The sequence below is a fragment of the Notolepis coatsorum genome (assembly GCF_963971535.1).
Source record: "Notolepis coatsorum genome assembly, chromosome: 20".
Lineage (NCBI taxonomy): Eukaryota > Metazoa > Chordata > Actinopteri > Aulopiformes > Paralepididae > Notolepis > Notolepis coatsorum.
Window position 1 is genome coordinate 3,518,110 of NC_140184.1, and position 17,058 is coordinate 3,535,167.

The 17,058-nt window shown below is 42.6% G+C and overlaps 1 protein-coding gene and 1 long non-coding RNA gene across 2 annotated transcripts in view; both read left to right on the forward strand.

Moving 5' to 3' along the window:
• The window catches only part of LOC311247278 (DDB1- and CUL4-associated factor 6-like), a gene marked incomplete at its 5' end in the record, with an annotated part of 108,247 nt that extends 103,592 nt beyond the window's left edge, over window positions 1-4,655 (forward strand). The window contains 2 exon segments of the mRNA XM_084337638.1: window positions 1,860-1,968; window positions 4,586-4,655. Coding sequence (XP_084193764.1) covers window positions 1,860-1,968; window positions 4,586-4,641 — 165 coding nt within the window. The 3' untranslated portion in view covers window positions 4,642-4,655.
• Window positions 4,656-10,780: 6,125 nt separating this feature from the next.
• LOC311247150 lies at window positions 10,781-15,106 on the forward strand. The gene is made up of 3 exons (XR_014620827.1): window positions 10,781-10,979; window positions 13,946-14,375; window positions 14,478-15,106. It is a non-coding gene; the product is annotated as an uncharacterized lncRNA (long non-coding RNA).
• The last annotated feature ends 1,952 nt before the right edge of the window (window positions 15,107-17,058 follow it).

Sequence of the window (17,058 nt, forward strand, 5' to 3'; positions counted from 1 at the left end):
TCTCTCGCTCCTCTAATAGTGAACACTCTCTCGCTCCTCTAATAGTGAACACTCTCTCGCTCCTCTAATAGTGAACACTCTCTCGCTCCTCTAATAGTGAACTCTCTCTCGATCCTCTAATAGTGAACACTCTCTCGCTCCTCTAATAGTGAACGCTCTCTCGCTCCTCTAATAGTGAACTCTCTCTCGATCCTCTAATAGTGAACACTCTCTCACTCCTCTAATAGTGAACACTCTCTCGCTCCTCTAATAGTGAACGCTCTCTCGCTCCTCTCATAGTGAACGCTCTCTCGCTCCTCTAATAGTGAACTCTCTCTCGCTCCTCTAATAGTGAACACTCTCTTGCTCCTCTAATAGTGAACACTCTCTCGCTCCTCTAATAGTGAACGATCTCTCGCTCCTCTAATAGTGAACGCTCTCTCGCTCCTCTAATAGTGAACACTCTCTCGCTCCTCTAATAGTGAACACTCTCTCGCTCCTCTAATAGTGAACACTCTCGCTCCTCTAATAGTGAACACTCTCTTGCTCCTCTAATAGTGAACGATCTCTCGCTCCTCTAATAGTGAACGCTCTCTCGCTCCTCTAATAGTGAACACTCTCTCGCTCCTCTAATAGTGAACACTCTCTCGCTCCTCTAATAGTGAACACTCTCTCGCTCCTCTAATAGTGAACACTCTCTTGCTCCTCTAATAGTGAACACTCTCTCGCTCCTCTAATAGTGAACACTCTCTCGCTCCTCTAATAGTGAACACTCTCTCGCTCCTCTAATAGTGAACACTCTCTCGATCCTCTAATAGTGAACACTCTCTCGCTCCTCTAATAGTGAACACTCTCTCTCTCCTCTAATAGTGAACACTCTCTCGCTCCTCTAATGGTGAACGCTCTCTCTCTCTCCTCTAATAGTGAACACTCTCTCGCTCCTCTAATAGTGAACACTGTGCTCCTCTAATAGTGAACACTGTCCTGTGCTCCTCTAATAGTGAAGACTGTGCTCCTCTAATAGTGAACACTCTCTCGCTCCTCTAATAGTGAACACTCTCTCGCTCCTCTAATAGTGAACACTCTCTCGCTCCTCTAATAGTGAACACTGTGCTCCTCTAATAGTGAACACTGTCCTGTGCTCCTCTAATAGTGAACACTCTCTCGCTCCTCTAATAGTGAACACTCTCTCGCTCCTCTAATAGTGAACACTCTCGCTCCTCTAATAGTGAACACTCTCTCGCTCCTCTCATAGTGAACGCTCTCTCGCTCCTCTAATAGTGAACGCTCTCTCGCTCCTCTAATAGTGAACGCTCTCTCGCTCCTCTAATAGTGAACACTCTCTCGCTCCTCTAATAGTGAACACTGTACTGTGCTCATCTAATAGTGAACGCTCTCTCGCTCCTCTAATAGTGAACGCTCTCTCGCTCCTCTAATAGTGAACACTCTCTTGCTCCTCTAATAGTGAACACTCTCTCGCTCCTCTCATAGTGAACGCTCTCTCGCTCCTCTAATAGTGAACGCTCTCTTGCTCCTCTAATAGTGAACACTCTCTCGCTCCTCTAATAGTGAACACTGTACTGTGCTCATCTAATAGTGAACGCTCTCTCGCTCCTCTAATAGTGAACACTCTCTCGCTCCTCTCATAGTGAACACTCTCTCGCTCCTCTAATAGTGAACACTGTACTGTGCTCATCTAATAGTGAACACTCTCTCGCTCCTCTAATAGTGAACACTCTCTCGCTCCTCTCATAGTGAACACTCTCTCGCTCCTCTAATAGTGAACACTCTCTCGCTCCTCTCATAGTGAACGCTCTCTCGCTCCTCTAATAGTGAACACTCTCTCGCTCCTCTAATAGTGAACTCTCTCGCTCCTCCAGGTGATCGGCAGGAACGAGCTGATGCTGGAAGAAACCAGGAACACCATCACTGTCCCCGCCTCCTTCATGCTGCGCATGCTGGCCTCCCTCAACCACAACTTCAGACCTGGTGAGTGTGTGTGTCTGTGTGTGTGTGTGTGTGTGTGTGTGTGTGTGTGTGTGTGTGTGTGCCAGTTCTTCTACTCCGGAGCTGTAGAGAGCATCTTGACTGGAAACATCACTGCCTGGTTTGGAAACAGCACGGCACAGGACGAGAAGGCCCTACAGAGAGTGGTGCGCCCAGCCGAGCGTACTACGGGTATTGCACTACCACCCCTGCAGGAGTTATATAACAAGAGGTGCAAATCCAGAGCCTGCAGAATAATGAAAGACCCTCACCACCCCAACAACAGCCGGTTCAAGCTGCTGCGGTCAGGCAAACGCCTGCGCACACCAGCTACTAGGATAGAGAGACTTCGGCTCAGCTTCTTCCACCAGGCCATCAGAGTCTTGAACACTGAACTCTCCACACACAAGCACACATGAGCACACACACAACACACACTGTATACGCTCACACACTAACAGTCACTTTAGCATGAACACACACACACACATGCTGCACACGCTCACACTCAACGGTCACTTTACACAATGAAAATGTCACTTTACTTTATACATTTTTATTTTTTTAAGAACTGGAGTGGTTTTTGTATAGCAATAGATGGATATAGCAAGATAGCATACGGATATAGTATAACTGTATATTGTATTGTATAGTATTGTATAGTAGTGTACATAAGACCCAGTGCCTCATCTGTAGCTTAACACTGTATTGCACTATCGCAGGACCTTAGCATGTCTTTTACCATGCATTTTAAACTTTATGTACATTATACCTGTTATGTCTTATTCTTATTACTTGTATTATTGCACAATCGCTGCGGGCATGACCACCCGCATGTCACTGTATGCCCTGTATGCTGTGACCAATAAAACTCTTGACTTGACTAGTCAATAGCTCCATAAGATAACATCCCACGTAGAATAATGCAACATACATTTCTAGATATCCCCCTTACCAGTCAAACTATTATAAAAAAATAATTATAAAACCATTAGTCTTCTTGACCAAAGTAGTAGTATTATAAAAAACATTTATAAAACCATATTATAAAACCACAACTGTGTCAATTGTATTGATGAAATGATTAAGTGAAGGGACAATTTCACAACAGTCCCTAGTCAAAATGGTGATGGCATGAGATTTGCTGTGCGACTAAGAACTATGAAAACCAAATTGTACCAAAACATTGTTTTAACATTCATGGTTAAGACATAAAGTTAGGGTTAGGGTTAGTTTCAACATTCACTTAATGGTTATGGTTAAGACATAAAGTTAGGGTTAAGGTTAGCGCTGCACACTGGCTGAGCTACAGAGTTCTTCATTACGAACTGGTACTTAAGGGTTTCTCTCTCCATTAACTGGTGCTTAAGGGTTTCTCTCTCCATGAACTGGTGCTTAAGGGTTTCTCTCTCCATGAACTGGTGCGTAAGGGTTTCTCTCTCTATGAACTGGTGCTTAAGGGTTTCTCTCTCCATGAACTGGTGCTTAAGGGTTTCTCTCTCCATGAACTGGTGCTTAATGGTTTCTCTCTCCATGAACTGGTGCGTAAGGGTTTATCTCTCCATGAACTGGTGCTTAAGGGTTTCTCTCTCCATGAACTGGTGCTTAAGGGTTTCTCTCTCCATGAACTGGTGCTTAAGGGTTTCTCTCTCCATGAACTGGTGCTTAAGGGTTTCTCTCTCCATGAACTGGTGCTTAAGGTCGCTTTCACATATAGTTTTGGTGGACTCGGTGCGGTTCTGGGGGTGAAGTTGCAACATTGTTGCATTCTTCATTTGGTTCGCCTGCTTTCACACAGATATCTGTCAGGCGGACCGAGACCTTCTGAACAATGACACGCGGTCGAAAAGGGCGCTTGTCTATTGGACAGTGGAAATGTGTGTGTGGCTGCGATCCCGTGTGTGCGCGTGTGTGTGTGTGTCTGTGTGTGGACTGCGGAGCCCTCCAGATCAGCGGAGCCGAGTTTTGACATGGCATTGATCCATTGTTCTATTGAAGCACATTACCACCATCCTCTCGCTAAACAACTTGTAGACCACAGTGTTTTTATGAGTGCCCACAAGTAGCTGTTTTATTAATAATATAATAAGCCGCGCGCCTCGGTAATAATAATAAGCCGCGTTTTTTCTTCCTTCTTCCCAAGATGCACAGATATATAGATAGATAGATAGATAGATAGATAGATAGATAGATAGATAGATAGATAGATAGATAGATAGATAGATAGATAGATAGATAGATAGATAGATAGATAGATAGATAGATAGATAGATAGATAGATAGATAGATAGATAGAGAGATAGAGAGATAGAGAGATAGAGAGATAGATAGAGAGAGAGAGAGATTAGATGCAGTGTGCTTGTTTTGCAGTGAGTGCTGCGAGCAGTGGTAATAATAATCACTTCCTATATTTGGTTCGCGTTTGGTTCGATGAAGCCGAACCGAGACCTACGTTTTCAGGCGGACCAGAGTTCGACTGTTTGGTCCGCGAACCGAGTTCGACGCGCATTCATTCACACAGATCCGAAAAACCGGACTATCGAATTCTGGTCCGAAAGTCCGGACCAAACAGCCCCTGTGTGAAAGCGACCTAAGGGTTTCTCTCTCCATTCTCTTCTAGATCCCGAAGCGGACCGGTCTGAAGGTTCTGGAGGAGAGAACGAGGAGGAGCAGTAGTCACACCAACCCACTGGACTGGGACTGACATCCTGAAAGGGACTGACAACCTGAAAGGGACTGACAACCTGAAAGGGACTGACAACCTGAAAGGGACTGACAACCTGAAAGTATATTGTGTATTATTGTGATGATGCATTGTATTTTATGTAGGCCTATTTGATGTATGTTATGTGTGATAACCTTTTTTATCACTTTAGGTTGATGCCTTTTTTAACATCTTGGCCGCCAGGGACTACAGATGAAATCTAGCCTTCTGGCTAATTCTGGCGTATTTACATTTTTAATGTTGATTAATAATATGCACTGTCCCTTTTGCAAATAAACTTAAACTTAAACTAAACCTGAAAAGGACTGACATAATGAAAGGGACTGACAACCTGAAAGGGACTGACAACCTGAAAAGGGACTGACAACCTGAAAGGGACCGACAACCTGAAAGGGACTGACAACCTGAAAGGGACCGACAACCTGAAAGGGACTGACAACCTGAAAGGGACTGACAACCTGAAAGGGACTGACAACCTGAAAGGGACTGACATCATGAAAGGGACTGACAACCTGAAAGGGACTCACAACCTGAAAGGGACTGACAACCTGAAAGGGACTGACAACCTGAAAGGGGCTGACATCCTGAAAGGGACTCACAACCTGAAAGGGACTGACAACCTGAAAGGGACTGACAACCTGAAAGGGACTGACAACCTGAAAGGGACTGACATCCTGAAAGGGACTCACAACCTGAAAGGGACTGACAACCTGAAAGGGACTGACAACCTGAAAGGGACTGACATGTGAAAGGGACTGACAACCTGAAAGGGACTGACAACCTGAAAGGGACTCACAACCTGAAAGGGACTGACAACCTGAAAGGGACTCACAACCTGAAAGGGACTGACAACCTGAAAGGGACTGACAACCTGAAAGGGACTGACAACCTGAAAGGGACTCACAACCTGAAAGGGACTGACAACCTGAAAGGGACTGACAACCTGAAAGGGACTGACAACCTGAGGCAGTTATTGTGAAGAACAGAGTATGCAGCATGTGCTGTGTGTCTGATCCCAATTTAGAAATCAATGCTGTTTTTTTCAATTGTAATGTGATTTTGAATGTGTCTTGTGTGACGTGTAGCTGATGATTTATTTTAGAGCTACAGTACATACACAGATGTGCTGAATTTTGATGTTAGTTTTTATTATCACAATGGAATATATTATATTTTACCATTCGTTTTATGTGAAAGGGATGATGTGACGTTGATGTTTTATAGCCATGAATACATTTTCTTACTCTGTAATTACTATTATGTAATTATTATGATTATGAATGAACTATTATAAATACTAAGATTTCTTTATCGTGACTCTTCATTTTGGTATTTCTTCACATTGTCTCCATGTCTTTGTGCTTGTTGTCTTGTGGACTCTGTCTCATCAGAAAGCTCAGTATGAACTAGTTGTCAGATCAATCATCACAAATTGTTATTGAGTCTTCTGGGTGGACCAAGGACAAAATAACTTACTTTTAAATACTCTAAAAGTGTATTTAGTGAAATACACTAAACTAAACTGGGAAATAAAACAATAATGAAAAGAAGGAAGTCCTTAACTATTATAAACACAAGAGAAAATTATCTACACCTGAGTCCTTAACTATTATAAACACAAGAGAAACCTATCTACACCTGAGTCTATACTATAAGATTTGACCTCTTCAAGCTTGTATTGCACAGTCTGTGTCAGGTGCAATTCTGTGCCGCTAGAGGGCAGCATTGGCCATGTTTCAGAGTGAATCACTGTCAGGAAAACCCACAGACAAAAAGCATGAATGAATGAATGAATGAATGAATGAATGAATGAATGAAAACTTTATTTAACAGATTGCAGAATGGGTACAATACAGTACGGCTCAATACATACAATTGTTAAGGGGATGCAGACCCGAGAAAGACGTTGGTCTTGTTTCCATCAGGGTCCCCCATTTTCAATTCATATAGACATTTATGACATACACAACATACATGACATTTATGGTATAGGGACATATAGGTATTTAGTACTGATACATTTGTGACATAAACGGTATTCAAATATACAGTACTGTTACCCCTAGATCCTGACAGAGTATATATGATGGGGAGGGGACTGTACATTAGGAGGGGGTGGGTGGGTAGGAGAGAAATATACATACGGCGGGGAGGGAATATATACATGCGGTGGGGAGGAGACTGTCTATTAGGAGGTGGTGGGGGTTTTGGGCATTTACGGTGGCCAGTTTCGAATTGCAGCCTCCCGTAGGTGCTCTTTAAGAGCGGTTTTGAATGTGGGTAGTGATTCATATTCCTTTACAGCTTTGGGTAGGGCGTTCCACATTGTTGTGGCATAATTGCAAAACGTGTTTAGTCCCTTGTTTGAGCCGAGTCTGGGTTTTACATGATTTGTTGAGCTTCCTCTGGTGTAGTGGTTGTGGTATTCACTGACCTTTGGGAAGTATTTTGACATGTACATGGGTACCCCGGTCATATAGTGTATCTTGTAGACCAGGCCCATTGCAAGTTGCTGTACTCTGTCGTCTACTCTAAGCCATCCTAGGTTGTCAAAGTGGGCAGGGGTGAGGTGGGTTCTGGGGTTCAGGTCAAGTAGTAGTCTGACCAGTTTGTTTTGTGATGTTTGTAATTTTGTTTTAAGCGCCTTTGAGGTGCTTTGGTACCATGAGGTGCACGCATAGTCGTAGTACCCTTGAATGAGTGCTCCTGCCAGAGTCTTCAGGGTATTCTTGTTTACCAGAGAGGAGATCCGGTACAAGAATCTAGTTCGTTGGTTGACTTTTTTTATTACATTGGATGCCATTTTGTCACAGGAAAGATTTGCCTCTAGGATGGAACCCAGGTAGGTAATTTCGTCTTTCCTTGTGACAATATTGTCACCCACTGTAACTGAGAAGCCGTCGGTCTTGCTGAGTTTGTTATTTGAACCGAAGAGAATGGACTCTGTTTTGCCCATGTGTAATGATAGTTTGTTATCAGCGAGCCATATGCAGATTTTGCCTAGTTCCGTGCTGAGGGGTTTTTCAACCTGCAACTTGTTCTTGTCAGAGACCAGCAGGGCTGAGTCGTCCGCAAACAGGAACAAGTTGCAGTCACAGGCTGACAACATGTCATTTGCATAAATTAGGAAGAGTAGCGGTCCTAGTATGCTTCCTTGTGGAACACCACAGCTCACTGTGAGGGGGGGGGATAGAGTACCGTTTACCTCTACCATCTGTTCTCTCCCCTCCAGGTAGGATTGCATCCAGCTCACTGATAAGCTATCAAAACCAATTGCTTTTAGCTTGTCCATCAGAATGGAGTGATTGACAGTGTCGAAGGCCTTTTGTAGGTCCAGCATGACCATGCCGCAGTATTTGCCCGCGTCCACCTCTTGTTTGATGTGGTTGTTCAAATAGAGGAGGCATGTGTCAGTGGAGTGGGACGTTCTGAAGCCAGATTGGAATTCGTAGATTAGATTTTTTTCCGCCAGGTACTTTTCGACCTGTTCGTAGACTATTTTCTCCATGACTTTCGAGATGGAGGTAAGAATAGAAACAGGGCGGTAGTTGCCTGGGTCTAATTTGCTGCCCTTTTTGTGCAGAGGGGTCACTCTCGCAATTTTGAAGTCCTTGGGGACGTGTCCCTGTTTTATAGAGAGGTTTATTATGTGTGTGATGACTGGGGTGATGGCGGCTGCTGCGGCTCTGAGGAATTTGGAGGGGATGTTGTCATGGCCAGTGGCCTTGTTAGGTTGGAGGGTGCTCAATTTTTGGAGTACCTCATCACCGCATCTGGACATACCTGTACTTCTGTATGAGGTCATTCTCAGCTCATTCTAACAGTCAGCATCAAGTGTTTTATATCCCATGATGCAGTGGGTCGTACAGTCAGCATCAAGTGTTTTATATAATTTTTGTCATAATAAAATACAGAATACTTTATGATGAAATGCTTGTTTCTGTATGAGCCCCTGAGAGTGCTACTGTACATACAGTAAAAAGAGATGTCATGCTGATACCTAGTGAAACGGGTGATTGGAGTGATAGAGGCCTGCTTTGCTGGGGCGATTTTGCGAGTGTACAGTGCGTGTGTGCGTGTCTGTATTTGTGTGTGCTCGCGCGCTGAGGCTGCCTCACTAGAAGCTCCACAATGGAGCCTTTATTGATCCACTCTGGTTGGATGGTGTATTGTACTTGTGCTGTATAATAACAATACATTTGAATCTAATCTAATTTTGAGATCAGTTGCAATCACTTCCTGTAGAATGGATCAGCATGGTGGAGGGCAATGCCAAACCTCTGTTGTTTTGCACACGCCTCATTCGCCTTATAAGGAGCTGGCGGGGCATGTCTGTATGCAAATTAAATGAACGAGAACGTGCATTTCAGTTATAGAATAGAATAGATAGAATAGAAATACTTTATTCAACCCTGAGGGAAAGGAATGACATATTTCATTCATGGGAACCCAGTTGCGAAGACTTCGACGAATTACGTAGACCGTTTCACACGTTCGGGAATCCGGAGGAGGATTTCTGTAAATCTGTTGGTACGAAATGTTTACCAAGATATTTACCAAGGGACTTACGAACACGTTGGAGAATGAAGACCAGTGGGTATATATATATATATACAGTGTATATAAAGGGGTAGTACAACAGGAAATGCGCAACCAGAAACGTCTGATGTTTGAATGTTTATTATTTTAATTTATAAGATATAACATAAGATAATGTTTTGAAGATAGCAAATACATTTATTTGCAAGGCTTCTTTTCTTGTATTATCATGCAGATCAACCTAAACAAGTATATCTATACTTTTTATTATCAATTAATGAACAAAAGAAAAATGAAAGAAAAGGGTTCAAACTCGTAAAATACACAGTACTTACAAACATACATCACAACAAGAACAAACCTGTTACTTAAGAAACAATACACAATACATACACACTATAGTGCATGAACATTATAACACATTATGGATTAAAAACTTTTATATCAATGTAACTGAGTGGATTTGAACCTGGGACCATAGGATCCACAGGCGGCCCCGCCCGGCGGCGTGAATATTAAAGGCAACCAACTTAACGAAAAGCTGAACACAAGTTGGTTGCCTTTAATATTCACGCCGCCCGGCGGCACCCTGGTTTGTCGCATTTCTACCAAAGGTAGCCGCATTTCTGGCAGACGCTCTCTGATTGGCCGACCACAGTTTCTACACTGGTTAAGCTTAGGCACTCTTTCGAAGTTGGTTAAGGTTAGAGTTTGTCTTAGAGCATGCGGCGATAGAACGCCAGGTAGTTTGCAGTTGTGTTTGTTTGTACAGTGTCTCCTCCCCCCCCCCCTCAATGTACAGTGTTACTTGTTTATACAGTATGCCCCCCGCCCCCCCCCCAACCACCTCTAATGTAAATTACCCAGTATGGTTGTCAATATCCCAATGTACCCAACCCCCCCCACCCAACCTCCAATGTACAGTTTCTACGTCAAATGTATATACTCCCTTTTCTTGACTCCTTCTGTATCACAAACAGTACTGTATTTGCAAATCTGGTATGTCATAAATGTATAGATGTAGCAGTACTGACTATCTGTATGTCATGTATGTCATATATGTCTATATGAATTGAAAATGGGGGACCCTGATGGAAACAAGACAAACGTCTTTCTCAGGTCTGCATCCCCTTAACAATTGTATGTATTGAGCCGTACTGTATTGTACCCATTCTGCAATCTGTTAAATAAAGTTTTCATTCATTCATTCATTCATTCATTCATTCATGCAGGCTGTTTGACGTGGAAATGGGCAAAGACACAGCTCGTCGCGCTATTGGGCGCACATGTCACATGACCAGAAACGTCTGCCAGAAATGCGGCTACGGAAAGTATAGACGCGGTATAGTCAGCCCTACACTACCATCGGACTCATGTTTACACTCCTAGACTACCATCTGTCATCTATTCCTAGACTACCAGCTATAATTCAAAACCATGTATTATTTTGGCCATATCGTGGCGCTGTCGAGAGTTTGTGGATGCCGCGCCGCTGTATCCACATTTAGGAGAAGAGGAAGAAGAGACCCCGTTTGCAGCTGGAAAGTTGCGTTTATTTTTCAAATGTAAACTAGTCATTAATATCTTAAACAATGTCACAACAGCAGTCATAGTGTATATTTTCAAAAATACATTTGTTTACCAATAGGTTAAACTGTTTTTGGGTGCCGCTGTTTCAACATTTAGGAGCAGAGTAAGAGATGTGCAGAGTGCAGTTAAGTCCTGTGAGGCAGAACAGCAGCGTTTGAAGGTGAGTCGCGTTTTTTTTCAAATGTAAACGAGTAAATAAGATCCTAAACAATGTCACAACAGCAGTCATAGTGTATATTTTCAACAATACGTTTGTTTACCAATAGGTTATTGGGTTTGTGTTGGCTGTTTCAAGAGACTCCAATTTAATTGATTTACTGAGTGACTGAGTCGTGTTTTTTTTCCTCAAATGTAAACTAGTAAATAAGATCATAAACAATGTCACAACAGCAGTCATAGTGTATATTTCCAGCAATATGTTTGTTTACCAATAGGTTACAGCAGTGGCGTAACTCTCTCTCCAGGTGTGCCGGGGACAGATTTGTGGGCGTGGCGAGTGACGTCGCTGGGGGGGGTTAGGGGGCCCCCCCCCCCCCCCCCCCCCTCTCTACCTCGATTTTTTTTTTAATACCAGGGGTGCAATACCGCATTTTCCCAGGCGGTGGCGCCATTTCACCATGTAAACGACACACTGAGCTCATACATACAGAATTACATTGCATTCAGAGATCTCCAGGGTTCAAACAACCAAAAAACAATTATCCTCCTCTAAACCAGTAGGAACGCCTTTCATCTCTGATGGCTCCCATTGTGAAATGTATTTACAATACAAGGATGTTACAATACTTCCATTGAATATGACAACAACAACAACAACAACAAAAGCTATGGTATGTCATAAATGTATAGATGTAGCAGTACTGTCTATCTGTATGTCATGTGTGTCATATGAAGCCAGACCAGCACTCTCAGGTTCAAAATTTAATGGCAGCCCCCCCTCTCTACCTAGATTTTTTTTTAAATACCAGGGGTGCAATACCGCATTTTTTGTATCTTTTTTGTATCACAAACAGTACTGTATTTGCAAATCTGGTATGTCATAAATGTATAGATGTAGCAGTACTGTCTATCTGTATGTCATGTATGTCCTGATTAATTGAAAATGGGGGACCCTGATACAGTACAGCTCAATACATACAATTGTTAAGGGGATGCAGACCAGAGAAAGACTTTCGTCTTGTTTACATCAGGGTCCCCCATTTTCAATTCATGACTGAGCTGTACTATACTGTACCCATTCTGCAATATGTTAATAAAGTGTTCAATCAATCAATCACTTGGCCCCAGAACCTGGATAAACACTTAGATTCCCAAAAGTAGTGATAGACTGTAGCCTGTAGGTACCCAGGTCTGTTTGACATTTCGAACATATTTAAAGGAGATATTGAACGGCCCATTTTGTTAGTTCTTTTTTCAATACGTTGCTGCAAACTATAATTTTTTTTAAATATTGAACCACACAGACAGCAATCAGAATACTGGCATTTCCATAACGCTTTGCCACCGCGCATTCAGTCCACACTGCAGCTTTCATCTCTACAGTATATTTTCAAAAACATGAGGAACAACTTTGCTTGAATTGTCTTTATTATGAAAACTAAAACAGGACGTTTGCATATTCTCAATGTTGCTGTCGACGTCGTCGCGGTCGCGTCGATGTGGGGACTTGCTTCTTCAAACCGGGTGGACAAAGTTTACAGACAAACGTTAGATTGTTTCCGTCTGAGTCAGTACTGACTTTAACGTTAAACTATTTTAAATCCCCAAGCACCGACGTCAAGAGGTAGAGTCTGACTCTGAGCGAGTGCTGCTCTCGACCTGCTGCTGCGCAGCTCTCAGCTTCTGCTCGCAGACGCAGATTCAGCTGTTGTTGTGATGAGTCTGATGACGTAGCAGGGGTTGACAGGCGCGTTGCCAGATCGGTTGGTTTTCCACATAATTTTAAAGCCTGTTTACGGTGTATTTTAACTGGGTTTTCGGCTGAAATACATATGAAATCTGGCACATCTTTGAACGCCGTTATAACAGAGTGCTGAGAATGAACGCACTTTTGAACTCCTAAGTGCTCCTAACTACTAAGTGCAAGCCCAGATAAGTACTCGCTATTTGCATATCAATAGCGCCGGTCGTATTTAACACACCTGACGACCGGCGCTATTGATATGCAAATAGCGAGTGCACTCCCAATTGATTTCAGGAACGCACCACACACACACACACACACTGCTGGTGTCGTCACTGCTGCTGGTTTAGCTCTAGATAAGGGCAAGAATGCGACCCCCATCTACTCCTCTTTGCATAATAGTAGGACAGGTAGTCAGAAGGGGGGGGGACATAACTGCATTCTGAAAAAATGGGGGGGACCCATTCCAATGTCCCCCGTGGGAAATACGCCCCTGGGTTACAGTGTTATTAGTGAGATTTTAGTTCCAGCCCTGAGAAGCTCCAGGAGAGCCAGAAGCTGTGAGCTGAGATCAGGTGAAAAGTACTGCATGAGAGAGCAGTTTAGCACATTGGACAGGGAGTTTTATTTTATTACTGTTATTATTAGCTGTTACATTAATACATTGTGTCCTCCTATCTATCTATCTGCTATGCGTTTATTTTTGACTCAGTTTATTGGACCAGGGACAGTGCATACCAATCAACAGTTATACATTTATAAATGAATACAAATAAAAAAAAACTGTAAATATGCAGGGTTAGTTTTCAGTTGTAGTCCCTGGGCTAGATGTTTAAGCCAGAAACAAACAGAAAAATAGAAGGACATTAAAGCTAATATAAAAACAATTTAAAACATATTCTGTACTCACTAGGCATTCATGCATCTATACAAAAAAAACAGTGTACAGGGACAAATCAAAGCCCATACATGTATAAGCAATGTATAGGCAGGCAGGCACACACATATACATAATCATAATCAGGACAGTCAGGCTAGTGGGCAAGTGTACGGGGGCCGGGCAGCTGGACTGAGACGTGACTTGCTAATGGTCACAGACCTGAGTGTGTGTGAAGGACCTGAGTGTATTAGTACTGCGGATGTGTGATGGGATGGTGTTCCAGAACGCTGCAGCTTGTCTGTGTAATATAAAGATATGTCATATAGTGTTTTGCTTTGTACAGGAAATAATGAAGAAGTTCAACTTCTTCCCTGGAAGGATGGATGTCTCTTTCAGGAAGGGTCCATCGGGCCATCTACAGCAGGACCCCTCTGAGGAGGCAAGGAGGATCAAAGACAATCCCTCCTTGCAAGACAAGTCTGCAGCACTGACAGAGGAGATGGTGATATCTAATCAAATACCCAGCGCTCCACCTCTCTGTCAGGGACACGGGGGAGAGGTTTGGACTGCAGTACCTTGAACCAGGCTGTGGTCCAGTTCCACCGGACTGGGACCAACACAAGTCCCTAAAGTCAACCCCTCCTCCTCCTCCTCCCCCTGTTGCTGTAAAAGCAGAGCAGCCCTCCGTCCAGCCACGGTCTATCCCTCCTGTGGTGTTTCACTTCCCCCATGCCCACCACACATCAGATGATAGAAAGGGAGACACCTCACAGGTAATCTTCATTCAACTTGATTTTTACACATTCCTGTTGTCTAACAGTGTTGTCCAGCTGTTTACCAGCTAATCACTAATAGCAATTTGGTGTGTTTTCCAGGAGAGCTGTGACATCAGTGAGCAGCAGCACAAACTGGCCTGCAAAGTGATGTTGGCTCTTTTATGGACACAGGTCATTCTAATTATACTGAAGTCAGACATATGTCTACAAATAACTGTTAGTTAGTGTGGTGATTTATACTAACCACTAGATGGCCCCATCTACCAGGGTACCACTACACAGTCTCTATAACTATGATAATGAGACACCTGTTGCATGTTGACATGTATGCTACCTACCTACTACCAGGACCTAAATAAATGATATTAAAAGAACCCCAGTTTCTTCATTGATGGACAGAAACATTACATGGTACCAGGAGTGGGGTCAAGTCCTAAGAAGGAATCGATGAAGCTTGTTGAAAACACCAGAGACACTTGGAGAACGGTCAACAGCTGATGACGAAGTTTGCACCACAGCAGCACCACCGAATCCACCAGCTCCAGCCACACCATTGGCTGAGGGCTGCCTCCAGGAGCCCCCTGTGTTCCAGGCTGCAGTGGAGAAGATCGTGAGGTATATATTTTTTATACCACCAACCCACCCTCTCCTAATGTACAGTCTCCTCACCGTCATATGTATATAATCCATGTTAGGATCTATGGGTAACAGTACTGTATATTTGCATATCGTATATGTCACAAATGTAACAATACTATATACCTGTATGTCATGTATGTCCCTATGTCATAAATGTCATGATGTCATGTATGTTGTGTATGTCATAAATGTCACTATGAATTGAAAATGGGGGACCCTGATGTAAACAAGACAAACGTCTTTCTCTGGTCTTGTTTACATCAGGGTCCCCCATTTTCAATTCATAGTGACATTTATGACATACACAACATACATGACATTTATGACATAGGGACATACATGACATACAGGTATATAGTACTGTTACATTTGTGACATACGATATGCAAATATACATTAAGGAACCTGACGTGAACTTTGCCATCACAACCATTGAGCTATTATAATAGCTTTACTATTATAATCTAAATCTGTACAATATTCATGTTTATTTAGTGATATTCATGTGTATTGATTCAACGTAGCTGTTTATCTTTGATAATGTATGACAGGCTTTTGCCCCGACCGGGATTCGAACACGGCTGCACGAGAGAGCAGTTCAGCTCCTTGGACAGCTTGACAAATGCACCCATTTCATTGGCTGTCAGTCTGTTACACCTATACACGGCTGGCCCCCGTGAACCAGCTGAGCTAAAGGGTCAGAGCCATTATCAGGTGCTGGTTAATGTACTTAAGTACTAAAAAAGTTAAAGTAAAAACTTTTTTTCTGACTATTTATTCTTCTGATAGCAGGTGTTTAATCAAAGATCCCAGCTTTCTAGTCTTGCACAAGGACCAATCAGCATGGGTATGGGCGGGTTAATTTTCCATTGATGGGGATTTGATTGGCCGTTTTAAAATAAAGCGCGGCAGCAGAATTAATAATGTTAACGTCAGTTCGGCCAGAGAAACAAATATACTAATTAAAATATGTGGACCTGCGAGATTTGCACTTTGTAGGTCTGCATTTTAAATGTAAGGAGTAAAATGTATGTTTTTTTTTCTCTGAAATGTAATTGAGTAAAAGTACAAGTATACAAACCTAATAATACTCCAGTAAAATACAAATCCCCAAAAACAGTACTTAAGTATTGAAACAAAGTACAATTACTCAATACTTTACACCCCTGGATGGGCTACATCTTTTGCGGCCCGGTCACCCATGCTCTGGAACGCCTTGCCCTTGGATCTTAGGCTAGCAGAGTCAGTGTCCTCTTTTAAGTAACTTTTAAAGACACATCTGTTTTTTTAAATGTTTTTCCTAATGTTATGGGTCTAGGTTAGCTCTGATTGCATAAGCTGTTTTATCAATCTGCCTACAACGTTTTTTTTGTCTCTTCTTCTCTTGTTTTATTTTCTATTTGATTGTTTCGCTTTTCCTGATGTTTGCTGTTTGCTGTTTTTAACATGTCTGTAAAGCACTTTGTAACTTTGTTTGGAAAAGCGCTATACAAATAAAATGCATCCATTCATTCATTTGAGCTCAACCTGATGTGTTTCCACTCCATCTTCTTTTATTACCAGTGATAAAGCCTGTTGGCGGCCATTTTAGATGACTGTGAAGTGAAGTTTCGACTGTGAAGTGAAGTTACATGTTTGCCATGTTTTATGTAAACTATTAGATGAGACTAGAGCACGGAGGTGCAGGAGAAGCAGCCTTTGTTCCTGGCTCTATCTTGTAGGGATGGACAACACTCACAACATTACTCTTTGATAGTCACAGGGAACTATTCAACTAACACCCCTTTATGGGAGAGAACAACTCTGGGAATAAACAGGATTTAGATGTTTGTTCATAAACTACACCTTTAGGACAAAACACAGGGATATAAATCACACTGAAGACTATCAAGGTCCATAAATGGTCATTACCTCTTAGTTTTAAGCCACTTGGAGATTCATAAGTGTGATATTAAATGTCCAGGCAGGGAAATTAGGAAATATCCTGCAGCTGACTGGAGAAACAGGCCTGAGAACAGATCAAACATAATTGCTTGACTGA